This window comes from Sciurus carolinensis, chromosome 7, assembly GCF_902686445.1.
Source record: "Sciurus carolinensis chromosome 7, mSciCar1.2, whole genome shotgun sequence".
Lineage (NCBI taxonomy): Eukaryota > Metazoa > Chordata > Mammalia > Rodentia > Sciuridae > Sciurus > Sciurus carolinensis.
The window spans coordinates 148333914-148352143 of NC_062219.1; the positions used below are offsets into that span (position 1 = coordinate 148333914).

The 18230-nt window shown below is 44.3% G+C and overlaps 1 protein-coding gene across 3 annotated transcripts in view; it reads left to right on the forward strand.

The window, feature by feature from the left end:
- Positions 1 to 18230, forward strand: part of Rnf144b (ring finger protein 144B) — a 152644-nt gene that overhangs the window by 39923 nt on the left and 94491 nt on the right. The window contains exon 1 of one of the 3 annotated variants that reach the window (XM_047557593.1): positions 4667 to 5200. The exons of the other annotated variants lie outside the window; for them this stretch is intronic. Within the exon in view, the coding sequence (XP_047413549.1) occupies positions 5198 to 5200 (3 nt within the window). The 5' untranslated portion in view covers positions 4667 to 5197. Of the gene's footprint in view, positions 1 to 4666; positions 5201 to 18230 lie in introns of those variants that run through there. 3 annotated transcript variants of the gene reach the window in all.

Sequence of the window (18230 nt, forward strand, 5' to 3'; positions counted from 1 at the left end):
AATGGGATTTTCTTTGTATAAAATAATATAAAATCATAAAGAATTCATGTAATTTCTAGCAAATAATAAATATCCAGTAATTGTTTGCTGTTATCAGTGTACTTAAGTCTCATTAGCAGCTTTATGGTGTCGTCGTCCCTCCCAACCCCCCCCCCCCCCACCGTGTACGCAGGAAGAAGAGTCTTTGAAAGGTCAAGAACTGTCGCGGGAAACGGGCTGGCCAGTGATGTCCCCCTGATGGTCAGTGGTAACTCCAGTCCTGTGCACCTGGGTTTCCTCTGTGAATATTGTCCAGATGGCTCTCAGGTGTCTTCCTTTTAGCTCCATGAGCTGTGTAAATGGCAGATGAGTGTAAAAGTGACAGCCAGGTATTTGCTTGGGATCCTAATCACATTTCTTTCATTTATTTTTCTTATTTTTTGGCACTGGGGATGGAACCCAGGGGCACTTAACCATGAGCCACACCCCAGCCCTTTTTTGTATTTTATTTAGAGACAACATCTCCCTGAGTTGCCTAGTTCCTCACTAAGCTGCTGAGGCTGGCTTTGAACTCCTGCCTTGGCTTCCAGAGCCACTGGGATTACCTGTGTGCACTGTGCTGGCTTCCTTTCATTTATTTTAATGGCTTCAGTCAAGGATATTTCTACCTTAGTCAACACCCTTTCTTTCGGCAGATGTCCCTTAAGCACTCACTATGCTCCATCCCCACAGTGGTAAAAGAACACCCCCTCCCCATGATGGCTATAGTGGAGGGAGAGATTTAGACACATCTATCTTTAAAATACCATGTCATATTTGCTCCCACAGAGATTTGTCCAAGTTGAGGAGAGGATAATTTCCTTAAACTAATTTTCAAGACATTTCTTTCTTTCTTTTTTCCTTTGGAGAATTCACTAGGTTTATTGCTCAGGGATGTACATCAAATAATTCTTGGGAACGGTAGGTTTGCTTTTCATTTGGTATGCCTGAGAATGTTCTAAATATTTGGTGCTCTTGCTTGCTTTGAAGGTTCAGTGGGTCGCAAGCAGGTATTGCACTGTTTACCAACAGAGAAGTCACTATAGGTATAGCACACAAAGGAGAGTATGACTTCATAATGCACAGAGGGAAGACAATAGGTATGGGTTTTAAGTGGATTGTACTAAAGGTGGGAAATGTGAGTGCGGTCTGCCTTGAAGCAATGATAAATTATAAATGCTGTCAGCTATTACTTCTTATATGGAGGACGTAAGAAAAACCTTGAACCATTAATTCTGATTTGTCTGACATACTCAGCCCTACGTGCCCAGGGGAAATAAGACATATAATAGAAGGCTTGGAAATAATAAACTCTTCAATCAACCTCAACCTCAATCAGGCTTTTTTTTTTTTGGTCATGTCTGGTTTTGTAAATTTGCAGATAAATCATGGTAGGAGCTCAATTAAAAAGAGAAGGAAGTATATGGTAATTTAACACACTTGCTTATTCATTGCCATCAGTGAGTCACTGGGCCTTCTTTCTCTCAGGAAGGTTTGCACACACCTTCTTACCTGCTTCTTCACGCCTGTGAGGTTGTCACTCTCACTCACCCTTGACCTTGTAAGGGAATGACATTTCTGATAGGAAACCTTACGTCTCTACCCCTGCCTTAGTTATGGGTAGGATTTACCTGCAGAACTGGGTCTGCCTTCCAGTTCCAGTTCAGAAGATTGGGCCCAGAGCTGACCACAGCCCACTTGAAGAGACCCAATGCTCACATTCATGGATCTGGACTATAGCAGCCGAGATGCTCTTAATGCTGTTGCTGCTTCTCCTCCTGCTGCTGCTGCTGTGGGGTTCTTTGCCAGACTTCTAGATTCCCCTGCTATGATCTGAATGTTGTCACAGAAATCCCTATTGTTGACATCTTAACCCCCACTCCACGAGATGATGGTATTAGGAATCGGGGCCTGAGGAAGGCCACTTGGTCATGGGGGCAGGGCCCTCATTCATGGGATTAGCACCCTTATGAAAGAGGTCTGAGAGAGGTCCCTGCTGCTTCTACCATGTGGGGTTACAGTAAAAGGTGGCTTTCCATAAACTCAGAAGGAGGCCCTCATCAGACCCTGAGTGTGTCTTGATCTTGGACTGTCCAGCTTCCAGAACTGTGAGGAATAGGTTTCTGTTGTTTCCTGCGGTAGCAGCCCACGTGGATCAGATACCCCTTCCTCAGCCTCTCTAGAACTTGTCTTTGTGCATCTAGTCCTGGATTCCTTTACACCTTTCCATTCAGCTGTCGGGCATACAGTTTCAGAACTGTGAAGGCCTCACTGTGTGCCTGCTGGCCTGGCAAATAGCTCTGGACCTCAGGAATGCTGGAGGACAGGCAGATTTCCTGGAGAGGGGCTGTTTGGGATTGTCATCATATAATGTCACAAGCAGGTAGATAGGGAAAGCTTGGCATTTAGCATCCACTCACCATTGCTTTCCCTGAGGACTCAGGCAGTCACTCCAGGTCACTGGCCAAATATTTTCTAAGACCTCAGATTTGCATCCTTTTCTCCATTACCTGAGAAGAAACCTAAGGCCTGACGAGGGGATTGCTGTTGTGTTCCCCTTGGTGAGTTGGAGACACGGGATTTTCTTAAAGGCAGCCTCATGTCTTGTCGTTCCTCCAAGTGGGTGGACCTCAACCATTTGTCCGGACTTGTTAAGATTTGCCCTGGTAAGCAGCATGTCTGAATGAAGCTCCTGTCCCTTTTCAGACCTCAGTGAGGCCTGTCCTTTGAGTCACGGAGCTCCACAACTCCCTCTCCTTCAAGACGCCTTCCGCAGCCAGCCCAGTCACACTTACCCGGCGGGCACCCCACAACTGGCTCATTCTTTAGCCTCCAGCCTGCCAAATCCACTTGGAAGCTTTCACTGGCTATTTATTTGCCTTTTGCATAGGTTCTGCAGTGATTTGATTCTTTCTCTCAGTGTAGTGTGTCCATGACAATAGGCCTCATGTCTGACTCTCTATTAAGTGGGATAAAATACATCCCACCTGGAACCCAGCGTTTGGTATGTGGTAGGGAGTAAACATTAGCTTGCTTGATCCTTTCTTATTTTTAAAATTTTTTCCTGGCAACAAGTAATGTGTGGGCGGGCTCTTAAACTTTCACTTGCTAAGCAGTATTACAGTGTTATGGTTAAGATAGCAGACCTTGATCCTTTACGTTTCAAGTTCAAATTCATCCTTTAGGTGACTCCAGGTAACCTAGTCTGTTTGCTTAACCTTTGTGCCTCAGTTTCCTTATCTGTAGAGTTAGCATTTAGAAGAATTCCTATTCATAATGTTGTTGTAGATGTTTGTGGATAGGTGGGCATAAGACCTTGTACCTGGTACATAGTGTGGAGTGTTAACTACAGTCTTTAAATCTCGGAGACATATGCTGTTATATTAATAGTGTGGGACTCTAGAGGTTTTGGTGGTTTTTGTTGCTGTTCAGCATTAAGTAAGATGAGCTCCTTCTTTCTTAGTTCAGATCACAGCTTGGTGTGGCGGGTGTGGGAGAAGACTCCAGAATAGGGCTAAAAAAATTCCAAGTAGCCTTGGTGGGGACTATAGTTTTTGACTCAGCTAAGTAAAAGGCACATTTCTCAAACCCCAGCATGGGAATCCTGGGGCACTAGCTAGACTCACAGACTCTGGGGCTTTACCCAGACCTGAATCAGAATCTTCAGGGAGGGGCGTGGAAGCTGATGTACAACAACCCAGACAGATAATACTACCTGGAGACACTAAACACCAAGTCACCTGGGGAGGCTTAAGAAACACATTCCTGAGTCTCACCCACTGGATGTTCTGATTGGCTCCTTTAGGGGTTTGGGCATATATGCGTAAGGACTTTTTCCCTCTTCTTCCTTCAATCTTTTCAGATATTTCTAATGCGAGCCAGGATTAGAAACCAAAATAGAGAATCAAACTTAAATTAGTTTTGTTCAGAACTAGTTGGGGTCCATGCTTCCCATATGTGTTTATAAGCCCCTGCTCCTGCCTGCAGAATTGGACTGGGTGGTTTCAGGGGAAAGGCGAGGGCGGGCGGATGGGGGGGAGGCCCTGGAATTTGCATTCTGCAGGCTTCCCATATAATCCTTGTGCCTGCTGGACTATGGGAACAGGCTGGTGACCGGTGTGAAAAGAATGAATGACAACAAGGCACTCTTTCCCATCCGCCGAGACCGACTTGTTAGCGATATGTTTATTCACGTACAGTAGGTAAATTTATTCTGTAGGCATGTTGACAGTCTCGGTAGGTAAATTGACTGTAGGTAAAGTCATCCTGTAGCTATGCACTGTAGGTATGTTTATTCATGTACGCTAGGTAAACTTATTTTGTTCTCCTTTGATTGGGATAGGGCTTACAGACAGTTGCCTCATTTTTTAACGTGCTTTGATTTGCCCTGGGAGAAACTGATGGGAGTCATTTTTGGTTTTCAAATGGCCACATGAATGTAGCAGGGTCAGATGATGAAATCAGGTAAACATGCTGCGCACACAGCCGACTGGCGGAGCAGGTTGGGTTCAGTGTAGGTGGCTGTGTTCCCAAGGCTGTAATCCAATGTCTGAAACCACCAAGGGCTGGTCGTGGGTTGCTCTCGATCGTGGAGACGGGCCACTAGGCAGCCGAAGCCCGTGTGAAGCGCTTCCACTGCCAGCTTTTCCTGTGAGCGGTTCTGATTTGGCTTACTAGTGAACCTGATGCTTGGGTTTCCCACGAAGTTTGTCTAGACTCTCACTATTGAAAGTGTGGCTCCCGTACATTCTTGGGCCCCACCTGACCAAACCCAGCATGGTGGGGCTTCCTGACATTGTGGCGCCTGTTTTTCTGCCTCACACTCACTGATTTCTGTTAGAATGAGTCACCATCGGTGGTTTGATTGACTTCAAGATACTGATGAAGGAATTGCTGAGCCTGTGAGGCTGACAGCAGACTGGGCAGAGGTGAATTCATTAAGAGACTGCCACCGAACTGTGGCCTGTCGCCCTTCTTCAGCTCACCCTCCACTTTTCATGTGGTGCCTTGGATTTCAGCACCGAGAAGCCACTCCTGCTGCTGCAGATAACTGAACGGGCCTTGCTTCCATCTTGGCGTGAGCACTGCAGTGACCTCTCCTTTCCCGCTGCAGGGACATGCGTCCTCCAGTAGCTCCAGAGCCATCTGGGACTTCGGCTGCTTCTGGAAGTCTCTGCAGATGGTAAGGAAAAGAGTCTTCCTGAAATTCTGCAGGGTGCATCTGCCTATGAATTGTTAGGAGCATCGTCTTCCATTTTAAAGACTACTTATGTAGAGCAGCTTTGGGTTCACGGCACGTCCCAGATGCCCCTTCTCAGCACACGTGCATGACCTCCCACATGAGCAACGCGCCTTGGAGCGTCTGTTTACCATTTTTTAATCAACTGCAGCCTTAGTGTTTACCTGATGATCCTCTTCTGTCCCAGGGTCTGCCCGGGACAGCATATTACACATGGCCATCAGCTCTCCTTAGGCTTCTCTTGGCATGTCTCTCACAATGTCTTTGTTTTTGAAGAGCTTGACTTTTTTTTTTTTTTTTTTTTTTTGCGGTGCTGGGGATCGAACCCAGGGACTTGTGCTTGCAAGGCAAGCACTCTACCGACTGAGCTATCTCCCCAGCCCCAGCTTGGCTGTTTTGAAGAGTATTTTTGGACAGTTCCTCAGTGGGAAGTGTTTTTTTCTGGTGTTTTCCTCATGGTTGGACCGGGGGTGTGGGTTCTTAGGAAGCAGAGCACCCTTCTCTTACGTCGTTGGGGGACAGACTGTCATTGTGACTTGTCAGGTTGATATTAGCCTGGCTGAGGCAGTTTTGGTTGGGTTTTTCCACTGCAAAGCTTCACTTCACCCACCTTTTCCCTACAGAACTCATTAGAAGGAAGTCACTATATGTCACACATACTTAAGGAGCGGGGTGTTATGCTGCACTTCCTTGAGGGTAGAGTGTCTACGTGCACAAATTATTTGGAATTTTTCCAACAGATTGTTCCATTCTTTCTCATCTATTTATGTCAGTATGGATGTATGAATATTTAATTTTATGTTTTGTACTATAATTTAATACTACTTTATTTTGTTGCTCAAATTGTAGAGTTTTTTTTTTTTTTTTCTTTTGGTTGTTTTGGGTTTTTCCATACTGATGAGATTGAACCCAGAGGCACTTTACCACTGAGCCACATCCCAGCCTTTTTCCTTTTTTATTTTGAGGCAAGGGCTTGCTAAATTGCTGAGGCTGACCTTGGACTTGCAATCTTCCTGCCTTAATCTCCCAGATCGTTCGGTATTATCGGTGCGTGTTACCATGCCTGGCTGGGTTTTTCTCTTTTCCTTTTAATTCTTTCTTTCCGTGTGTCCATTAAAAACCTGGGACTTTAGCCTTTGACTGGGTCTAGGCCTGCCTGCAGGCGAGAGGTGAGCACTTAACTCTGAATCCAGTGGCATCCGCCAGTCTTCCACGGATGCTGTTTGAAGTAGTTACTCCTTCCGTTAGTTTGGAGCACTCTGCAGCACCACGGCCTGCGTGGCTTGTCCAAGATCCAAGCGTCAGCTAGTTGGGTTTCTCCTGAGGTCCTCCTCTTTGGCTTGCACATGGCATCTTCTCCCTAGGTCCCCACACAGTCTTCCTTCTGTGTGTTGGTGACGTGATCTCTTCTTATAAGGACACCAGTTATACTGGATTAGGTCCCACCCCCAGTGACCTCATTTTAACCCAGTTACCTCTTTAGAGACCATATCCTCAAATATAGTCATGTTCCGAAGTCCTGGGGGTTAGGACGTGAATTTTGAAGGAACACCATTTGGTCCCGAAAGCTCCTTAAAGGTCTCTTGTGGGCATACACATTTTTGCCAAGCACTAACTTGAAGAGGGAATCGTTGGTTGTGTTCTTTAGTTTACCTGATCAGTACCACCATCATTGCCATGAGGCAATGGTGTTCCTCCTCTCGGGTAGTTTAAGACCCAGGCCATTGGGCGGGGGGTTTTGGAATTAGTTGCTTTGCAATTGGAAGTACTATGATAGAGGACCCTCTGCTGCGGCCACCATGAGACCGCTGGAGGCGCCAGTGGGTATGAGGAAGTGAGGGGGCTCCAGGGCCTGGCATTGAGTGGCAAGTGTATAGTCCCATACTTTCTGTGCAAGATGCACCTGCCTGTGTTGAGAAGCATCTTACGTTTGTTGCTTGGTCACACACAGAATCCGTAAGGATGAGCTCAGGGTCAAATGTGTGTATGCAAACTGGTGATTTATTTTGCAGGGGTGAATACATCTTTGTAGACCTGCTGCTCAGTGTTCCGTCTCTATTCTTAGCTTAGGGTTATGTTACAAAAGACCTCCTGGCTTGATGCGTACCTTGCCCAGAATGGGTATGGGTGTTGTGCAATGAACACATATCCCTTGATCCTAAGCCCAGTGTTTGAAGCTTATTATAAGGTCATCGTGACCTTATGGACAACAGATCCTGCTGGTGAATGTAGTTCCGTGTCTTCAGCTTATTCAACCATGGCAGGAGGTAATGGTGTTGAGTTTTAGTACTTGTGTTTCATGTCATGTAAATGTCTTCTAAGGCCAGTTATGACTTGGGAAAATTGGCCTGAATGTACAATGGTGATGACTAGAGGTTGGGAAGGGGGGGGGGGCGGGGTGGATAAAGTGCACAAAGGCACAGGTGGCTGGGAGGAAGCCCTGGTGCTCCACAGCACGGAGATGACTGTCATTCACAACAACTAGACATGGAGGGAGTGCTTGGAGGCTCCAGACAGGAAGAAATGATAAGGAGAGGGTGGTGCAAATTCCCCCGATTTGACCCATGCATGTTGGGTACAGGTGCTGGACCCCACGAGTATGTACAATTAATACGTTACTAAAAAAAAGTTTCAAAATTGAGGCTGACTTAAGCAAAAGAGAGCAAATTTGAATGGAGAGAGCCTGAGCTATGTTGCAGCTTTCTTCATCTGTGGCAGAACCTGCTGGCACAGATTCCTCTCCAGATTCCACTTTTAACTTCTTCAGCAACAGAACATTAGCCCAGTTAAAGTCTACACGCCTCAGTCTCCACTGCAACCAAATGTAGTCACATAACTGGAGCTTCAGATAATAAGATGGAAGTAGAAGGGCCGTGGGAAATTCCAGGAAGGCTGTCGAAGTGGGTGGGTCCTTCTAGAAGGATGTGATGGCTGGAATTTCAGCAGGCATCTTGGGTCATGAAGTAATCTTGAAAATAGAAGCCTGACACAAGACAGAATAAACTCAGGTCCTGAATAACTCAGCCACTTTATAGGCATGATTATGTGCAGACTTAAACTTTTTTATATGAAGGAAAGAAAAAGCTTTTATCTTAAGACCTTGCTTTTTTTTTTTTTTTTTTTTTTTTCCTGTTATAGGCAACCAAACCTAATTCTTCGTGAATCCTAGGTACACATTAAAATCATCTGGGGAATCTGCTTAAACATATGACTTCCTGGACTCTGTTTCCAGATCTTCTGGTTTCACCGACTTAGCATTGAAATCCGGCAAGTGTTATTTCAAAAATGTGCACCCAGTGATTCTAGTGTGCCACAGTGTCCTCGCTGATACCCTGTATCCTTCAAGTAGCTACTCTGCTCCAGTAATCGTGGCTTCTCACAGCACTGTGGCCCTTGTTTTATTTCTGTACTGTTAGGGAAGGGAACTGTACTAGGGACAATCGATAAGAGAAGCAAATTGAAACAATGTGTGTTTTAGCTATTGAAAGCAATTTTTGGGATTCGAATGGTAATATGGATATGAGCAGATCCTGAGGCTCAGACAGCATCAAAATCATGCTGAAGATTGTGTCATAAAACTTTGCTTCCGAGGAAATAAGTGAAACTCCAGTCTTCCACACGTCCCTTCCCTCCACCAAGTTCAATGGCACTTGTGGAGTCATGGAAAACAGTAGGGCTGGGAAGTGTTTCAATAAGTGTGTCTTAAAGCCAAGAGGTAGTTGACTGTATGGAGGGGGAACAAGGGTAACTTTGAGCAAATTTTTTTTCATGGGTGTACTTAACGCTTGGGTGTATGAGGAGAATCAATGGGGAAGAGAAGTCTAGTTTCTCAGGCCATAAGTTATACTGACTGGACAGTGATTTCCCTCTTCCCTATAGTGTTCTTTTAGTTGCAGTACTTTTTTCAAGTCTTAAGATGCTAACCCCTTAATTCATTTTAGCATTCACACTATAAAGCTTGTGATTTTTGGATTTTTAGTCTAACATTCATGGCTTTGGGTTTGCTAGCAGCAAGATTGATTCTTGTCATATGGTAAGAATTTGAGATATGAACCTGATGTCAAAACTCCCCTTTCTCCATTTTCCTTTAGGTTGTTTGCTATAGAGTTTTCTGTGGGAAATCACAGGTAGGGAGAAATAAATAACCAAGGTGCATGTAATCTATTTGATTGCAAAGAATGAAAAAAATTGCCATATTGTGTTTTGTTATTTCGGCAGAAGTTTTCATGTAAGCATCTTAGTGTTCAAAAACAATTAGCTTTAATTGATTCGACATATTAGAGATAATCAATATGTTAGAGATGTGCTTTAGAAATATCCATATGTTAGGAATAATGAGCAACTGTTGGCTGCAAGTAGCAGAAGCTTGGGTAAAATTGCTTTATGCGGAAAGCAAAATTTACAAGTTCACATAATCAGAAGCGTGGGCACAAGATGTTTCAGGAGCGATTGATTTAGCAGTTCAACGGTGTCCTCATGAACCGGTTGTTTCTATCTTATCTTCTGTCTTTGTCCTCAGTATGGCAGCTGATGACTTGTGATTGTCTGTCAGAATGGCTGCAGCAGAGCCAAGCATCATGCCCACATTTACCAATGGCAGAAAAATGGAAGTGGTCATGTGCCTTTTCCTTATGTCTGTCAAGAACAGACTTTTTAATAACCACTCAAGCTGGTTTCCCCCTGGAATTTCATTGGTCAGATTTGTGTCTCTGTCTTTTTTCCTAAATGATATCCTGGCAGGGGAATGGAAATGCTCTGGTGGACCTATTCAACAAAGTCACCCCTTTCTCCTTGCTAGAAAGGAGCCATGCTAGGAAGGGGCCAGCCGTACTCAGTCTCATCGCTAGTGATGCCTGTAACGCTCGGTCTCTGTTGGCCACTGGTCACTACCTCTAGTAAAAAATATTCATGGGAAGCTGGGCAGGGTGGTATATGCCTATAATCCCAGCTACTCAAGAGGCTGAGACAGAGGATCCAAGTTGGAGGCCAGCCTGGGCAACTTAGAGAGACCCTGCCTCAAATAAAATAAAAAGGTGGGGAATGCAGCTCAGTGGTAGATTGCTTGCCTAACACGTGCAAAGCCCTGGGTTCAATCCCTAGGACTGCCACACACACACACACACACACACACACACACAATTCATGGTTATAAGTAAAGTATGTATGATTAAGCATAAATGTCATATGCATGCTTATATTAGTGCAGCACATAATTTTTGTGCATGATAGTACATAATATGTAACATGTCCATAGTTATATATGCATAGTACTAGCACACACGTGAATGGAGCAAGCAGATGAAAGGACTGGAGCTAGGGAGGGGGCTGTGGTAGGGGCATGTGGTGCAGATTCTGAAGAACTTGGGAGTGACCCAGGCTCTGAAGCCTTATGCCGTCTTCCCGGTGTGGATATTCAGTCTTTGCTTCAGCATCATTGATATGTTGGCATGGTTTTCTAGTAAGACCACTTTCTATTTCCTTAGCCTTCATTGATTCCATTCACTGGGTCCCTTGGTTTTCTTCCTACTGCTCTGGTCATTCCTGTTTTTAACCTTGGCTGCCTCTATTAGTGTTCCAGGTTCTAAGCTTTCTTCACCTCAAACTTGTATGACTGTAGGTCAAATCAAAATCCATGGCTTCCATTCAAGAACTAGGTAAATTGACTTCTAAATCAGTATTTTCACAGCCCGTTGTCATAGAGCCCAAGGCATTCCACTGTATAGCTCACCTTGAAATCAACACACTAAAGTCTGGACTCATGTTTTCCTCCACAGTTGCTTTGATCAGGAACATGGAAGTCCACATTGAATTATTGAACTCCCACATTACCAACATCCTTGCAGTTCCTAGTCCCAGAAGTTCTTTGTTACCATCAGCATCATCTCTAAACCTGAACTGTAATACCCTCTGACCTAGAAATACCTGCATTCAATTTTGCTCCCCTTCAATCTGTTTCTACACTGTAGTCAAAGTGGTTATTTGAAGACTACAGATCTGGTAATACGAAGTTGCTTAAAGAGGCTTCCTGTGGTCTGTTAGTTCAACTTTTACACTTCCAGATTCCTTCTCTCTCATCTGGCTAACCCCTTTCTCAGAAGCTGTTTCAACCTCTCTACGATCCAGCCCTACTGAATTCTTTAAATTCCTCACATGCATCATGCTTTTCTGCCCTCTTCCCTCTAACCATACAGTTTTCCTTGCCTTTCATCACTTTTTTCATATTTATTTTCTGACTCCTGCTCCTCCCCTTTCCCAGCTTAGATGTCAGTTCCACAGGGATTTTTCCTACCCTGTGACAGACTGGTGGTTCTCAGCTCTTCACTCTTCATTAGAATCAGCTGGGGGGAATTTTCAAAAAATTTTTTTCTCTTTCCACATATTTATTGGCCATTATAGTTATACATACTGATGGGATGTGCACACATTCGTACATGCACACAGTATGCCAATATAATTTGCCAGTATCACTCCCCAGCACTTACCTCCTCCCTCCCTGACTCCTACTTCTTGGTCTCTTTCTTCTACTGAAGTCCTTGTGATTTCCATGAGACCCCCCACCCCACCTTTCTTTTTCTTTTTCCTCTCTAATTTTCACATATGAGAGGAAACGTTTGACCCTTGACCTTCTGAGTCTGACTTATTTCACTTACCATAATGATCTCTAGCTCCATCCATTTTCCTGCAAATGACATAATTTCATTTTTCCTTATGGCCAAATAAAACTCCATCGTGTCTATACCGCATTTTCTTGATCCATTCATCTGTCGATGGACACCAAGTCTGGTTCCAGAGTTAGGCTAATGTGCATTGCACTGCTACAAACATGGATACGTATATATTGCGATAGTATGATGACTCTAATTCTTCACAATAAATGCCCAGAAGTCACATGGTGGGTCATATGGTGGTTCCATGCCTAGTCTTTGGAGGAGCCTCCATACTGATTTACCTAGCAGTTGTACTAATTTATAGTTAGCTGGGGAAGCTTTAAAGGAACTCAGTGATCTAGCTGAACTGCTGTGGGAGGGGGTTTGAATCAGAATCCCCTGGAGGGGGTTACCAAGCATTACCCCCACTGCTGGACCAGGCGGGGACCCCACTTTGACCCCGTTGCTCCAGAAGGGGCCAAGCCTGGGCCAGCGAAGGGCTTCCACAGCACGGGCACACTTCAGGATGACTGCTTTTAAAAAATGCTTTTCCTGCTAGAAAGGAAGGACAGACCTTTTTACTGTGAGGTCAGGCACACTGGCTTTTTGTTTACTTTCATATCCCTGAGGTCTAGCCTGGCACATAATAAGGATTTATTTAATACTTATGCTAAATAAATGAATAAATGTTTCAGTTTGGGTAAGAAGGTAGCGTCCAGATAATCCACAAGTCAGTTAAGGCAGCAATAATGCAGACGAGAGACTAGACTCTGCCTACAAATCTATGGGTGACGTGGTTGATTTTGGTTTGTTCACCCAGAATCTTACTGAGGGTGCTGTGCATGTCTTGAGGTGCCACTATACCTGGTTCTCCTCAAGTTCAACCTTAACAAACATGAACAGCAATGTGGGAACATTTTTTGACTGATTGTAGTGCAAGACAAGTCCATGAAAATCTGGCACTTATTTGTGGTGTGTACAGGTGTGTACTTCCATATTTGTATGCTTGGTGGTGCATTCTTTAGCAATGACAGGGTAGAAGACAACCAGAGAAGAACCAAAGCTGCACATCATGCAGCTCTCCGTTGCCCAAAATTAGGTTCCTTAGAATTGATATGCAGAAACTTCCTTCCTTCAGTCATGCTTAGGTTGTTGTGGACTTAGTTACATCAGTGGCGGTTCTGAAATAGATAAAAAAAAAAAAAATCAAAAACCTTTTATTGCCTGCACATTGAGTTTTTTATTTCTTGAATAAAAGATCAGCATAAATTATAGTTTATAGTTATAAAATATTATATGCTTATTTATTTGCCATTTAGGAATACTCTTTGTATGAAGCATAATCCTACAGGTGATAGACACATTTTCTGCCTTCCTGTACAGTTCACCAAAGGAGAAATTCAAGTAGGCCAGTGATTAAAATGTAGGAGAGTAGGGCTGGGGAGATAGCTCAGTTGGTAGAATACTGCCTTACAAGCACTAAGGCCTGGGTTAAATTCCCAGTACCACACACACACAAAAAAATACACACACACACACACACACACACACACACACACACACATATAGGAGAGTAAATGCATGCTGTGCTTGTTTATGATCTGTCCCCTCCAAAACTCACAATGAAATTTTTTTTTTTTTTGTGGTTCTGGGGATTGAACCCAGAGCCTTGTGTATGCTGGGCAAGCGAGCCCCTCTCATGATGAAATTTGATTGCCATCGTGACAGTGCTGGGAGTGGGGTCTTCAAGAAGTGATTAGGTCTTAAGAGGGATTCATGGTCCAGTGCAGTTGGAGAGGCTGAGTCGGAAGGATCACAAGTTTGAGTCCAGCCTGGGCAACTTAGCAAACCCTGTCTCAAAAATAAAAAATAAGGAAGGCTAGGGATACAGCTCCCTGGTAGAGCATCCCTGGGTTCAATCCCCAGTACTCCAAATGAATAAATTAGGAAGAAAGAAAGAGAGCAAGAAAAAAACAAGTATGGAGACTCCTAGGGTTTCCTAAAAAAAGAGGGGTTCATGCCTTTCTCGAGTGAGTGAGTTCTTCCTCTTGAGGGGCTGGATTAGCTACTGCAAGACTGGGTGGCTATGAATGAGTGTACTCTTCACATTTTGTCTCTTCTGCACATGCCTGCTTGTCCTTCTGCTTTCCACCATGAGTTGAAGCAGCACAGGGCCTCACCAGATGCAGATTACTGATCCTGGACTTGCAGCCTCCAGACCCTTGAGTCAAAATGAACCTCTTGATTTTATAAACTACCCAGTTTCAGGTACTTCATCATAGTAGCAAAAGTAAGACAGTGCTATCATAGACCAAAAAGTCCACCTTGGGAATAGCTAAGTGTTTTTCCAAGATTAGCTAGGACCTGGATGTTGTATTATAGCAGAAGGAGTAGTTGCAGGGGTGGGCTCATTTTTGTAGGTTACCTCCTGTTTATGGGTTGTACCTTGGGGTACATTCTGAGACATGGAGAATTTGAAGAAAAGCCAAGTGTAGAAGTTTATCATTATTGTTCAGTACTTGAGGATCCATGCATGTGGTTCAGCAGGACCATATATGCCAGAAAATGTACAATATTTCATATTTATGTAGTACTGCTCCATTGAATTCTACTAGAAGTTATAACTGTGCTGATTTTCACAATTAGATGCGGCAGTTAAGTGCATTTTCTAGGTGAGGAAACTAAGGCTCAGGTAGCCTTTAAAGTTTCCTCTAGACTAGATGGTTTCTTTTTAGGAACATCACAATTTGAATCTACCATTGGCAGAATCAAAAGTCTATGCTCTTTTCATGGAATTCATTTTCATGGAGTTTCTCAGAGTGACTTACTTTATGGTAATATGGTTTAATGAAAGGGCTTCTAGCCTCAAATAACTAAAATAAATTCAATCTAGCTTTAACAAAAAGGAAAATGTACTGTAAGGACAGGGGGTGTCTCAAAATGCGGAATGCAGATGGCTTCCAGAAGGAACTGGAACTGAGAAGGGGAAAGCCATCATTCTCGTTCTCTGACTCCTCTCTCACCTCCTCCTTGCACATCCGGTTTTTTGTTCCCTCTTTGGCTTATATAGGTTATGCAATATGGCTGCTGCTCCAACCAAGCACAGAGATTAGCCGCCCCTAAATCCCAGTTCCAAACTCCGGATAGAGAAAATTCGACTGGCTCTGCTTCAGACAGACATTCATCCTGGTCTGTGGTCAGCTGTAGCCAAGGAGGCAGAGTCACATCACCCAGGTGTGGCTGCCGTGGAATTTGAGGCACCCTCCTTTCCTGTAGGTAGGTCTGACTCTGGCCTGTTCTTGCTCCTCTGGTTTGGCTGCCTCCACTCTGGGTCCTGTTACAGGGAGAAGTCTAAGTTTCCTTCCGGGTCTCACCCATGATGATTGCTCTTTGAAGAGAAAACAACACTGGGACAGGCGTGGCCAACGTGTCATTGAGTCAACGATCCTCCACTTTTGAAGGGCATCATTGCTTTCCTTCTAACTCGTTCCTTATCCCGAGTGTCTCTGCCCATGAACGTGTGCGTACACATAAGTTCAGTTAGTGTATCTGTTCAGAAGAAATCACCAACTTCCTGTAGAGCTTGACTTGTCTCTTGGGCTGCAGCAGCAATAGCTCTACTTAAATCTCTTGGCCAACAGAAAGTGAATTAAACCCTCCCCCAAACTGTTGTCTTTACGGCCTCCTTATAATGTGAAAAAGTCCCTTTCCCCCAAATCACTGCTTATCCAGAAGTGGGTCCAATGACTCTCTTCGGGCACACTGGGAAGAATAAATTCACCCTGAGTCCTTAGCAGCAAATGGTAGTCACCAACTCCATTCTCCGCAGAAGTAGCTCCTAAGGGAAGGAGGTCAAACCTCAGTACCCTGTTACACACCTGTGTACTTCCTATTTTCTTCTACAGCAGTTAGGAAGAAGAAAGTCAAGGAGAAAAATATATTGTTACATGTTTTATTGGTGGCCCAAACTTATGAATATTTAGCGTTCCAGAAGTTTGTTTGCAGACCAGTTGTTTAGAACTCGGAATTCACCTTACTATGGAAACGATACTGTCCTTGCTAGTTAAGTTTCTAGCCAAACGGTGAGTGATGGTTTGGCCTATAACATGGCTGAAATGGTCATTGTGACCTTGAGGTTTTTCTCGTCAATGACTCTGAACTCAATAGCTTCCTGAATCCTTGTTCCCCAGAGCTTCTCTGAAGTTTGGTGCTTCTGGAATCTCGATTTTCTGTTACTCTAAAGGAGACAGGGAGAAACCATGGAGGTATTTGGGGACGCAGGGTGCGGGTGTTGAAAGACGCAGGGTGGTATCAAAGAAGGCAGGTGGAGGGGGAGGATGTGCGTTTGATGTCCTCGGTGATTCCAGTGGGAAGGGCAGACTAGGCTGGGGAAGAGGAGCGGGAGGAAGGGCAGGCTGGCTGGCTGCATTTTTGGACAAGTAGGTATTGCCATTAATTGGTCAACGTCTGCCTTTAAAGTGCTCACTGACTCTTCTTTCTTGAGTGCGTTTCTTTGAGTTGTTCTTTCCCCGCCATTAGCCTGCAGTACATTTTGACAGCATTCCTCCTTTGCTGAGTCTCTGAACTCACCCCCTGGGCTGAGGCGTCAGGACTGCATGAAGTCCAGCCAGGTAGCCGCAAGGTGGGAGCCAGGTCCCCACTGCATGGTTGTCATCGCAGTGTGCCTTCCCGGGTCCTGCGCATGTGGCTTCGACAGATGATTTCATCTCCTTCTCCAACTTGGAACCAGACAACCTCACATTCTCAGCAAACAGATGGACGACAAGGTTGAAAGAGGATCTGGTACTGAAATAGTCCTTGAGTCATCCTCTGACTGTTCCCTCGTCCCGGGCCCTTGCCTGCCCCTTGCAGAAGGCCAGTGCCGAGAATTCACTGTACTCGGAATTGCTGGCCTCCCGTCTCAGTGTACGCTTCATGTTTTTGTTTTGGGTCAAGGTTGGAACTCTGCTAATGTAAGAATTTTGCCTAGGACTAAGATATAGCTTGGTGGTAGGGCTCTTGTCTAGCACACATGAATGAGGCCCTGGGTCAATCCCCAGCACTGCCGAAAAAAAAAAAAAAAAAAAAAAAAGAATATTGTCTAATTTGTTTTGGCAGAACACCTGGTCTTTTGCCCTCAGGAGATGTTTAAAAATAGAATTTATAATTAAAAGTTTTCTATCAACATTCTATTTTTGTCCTCTTTTAAAAAAACAAAACAACCCCCCCTCAAACCAAAAACTAAAACACAAAAATACAGCCCCTGACAGAAAATGGGGAGTGTGAGTCTTGTTGTCACCTATAACATTTTTTGGCAAGTGAAGGTAATCTGGCTGGAAATCATTTGACTTGATCCTTGGGTTCTAGTGCTTGTCTGCACTTGTGACCGTGTGTGAACTCCGGATAGTCAGTGTGTCATTTGGTGCTTGATGCTAAGACCTCAACACTCTTCACTAGATTAACATAGATTTCTATTCATTTCCATAGATTAGGGCTGTGCTGCTACAGCAAAACAGTGGATGAGCATGAAGCAATTAATCCACCTGAATATTTGCTTATTCTAAACTGTGTGTATTATGCTCAAATGCCCTTTATTCGATCCTTGCTGGAAAGCAGTTATTGTGTCCTCTTCTTTGTGATTACACCCTCCATTCGATTTGATTTTTTTTTTTTTTTTTTAATGTGGTGCTAGGGATTCGACCCAGGGCCTTGTGCATGCAAAGCACACACTCTACCCCTGGGCCACACTCCCGGCCCCTCTGTTTGATTTTTTAATGCAGTATAAAATGCACTATAGCCTAATTCAGGGCATGTCATGGGTCACAGTGTCTCATCCTCATTTGGAGGTATTTTTTGCTGTCAGGCTTTCTGGTAAGAGATGGAAGCTGAGTGAAATCACAGGAACTTGAGGAGCAATCTGAGCTGTTGAACTGAAGCCATCAGCATAAATCAGCAGGTGGCCACCCAAGGTTACCCTGTTCTTTTGAAGATGAAGGTATCCATCTTCTAATTCCCTATCTCTCCCCAGTTTTGATAGTTTTAGGCAGGTCCTGTGACATCTGTTTGCCAAATGTGTGTAAAATATGTGTAAAAATTTTAGGAGGCAAAGATTGGAACTTTTTTTTTTTTCTTCAGGATTAAGTAGCACTGTGTAATGACATCGTTCACTCTCAAAAGTTTTCTGTGTTGCTCAATGCATGGATTACTTCCACCAAAAGAGGATAACACTTGGGATGACGATTTTCAAGGTAACCATAGGGCGAGAGCTGCAGCCTTTGTGCGTGCGTTGGATCACATAGGAGGAAGAAAGAGGTTTGACAGGCCTC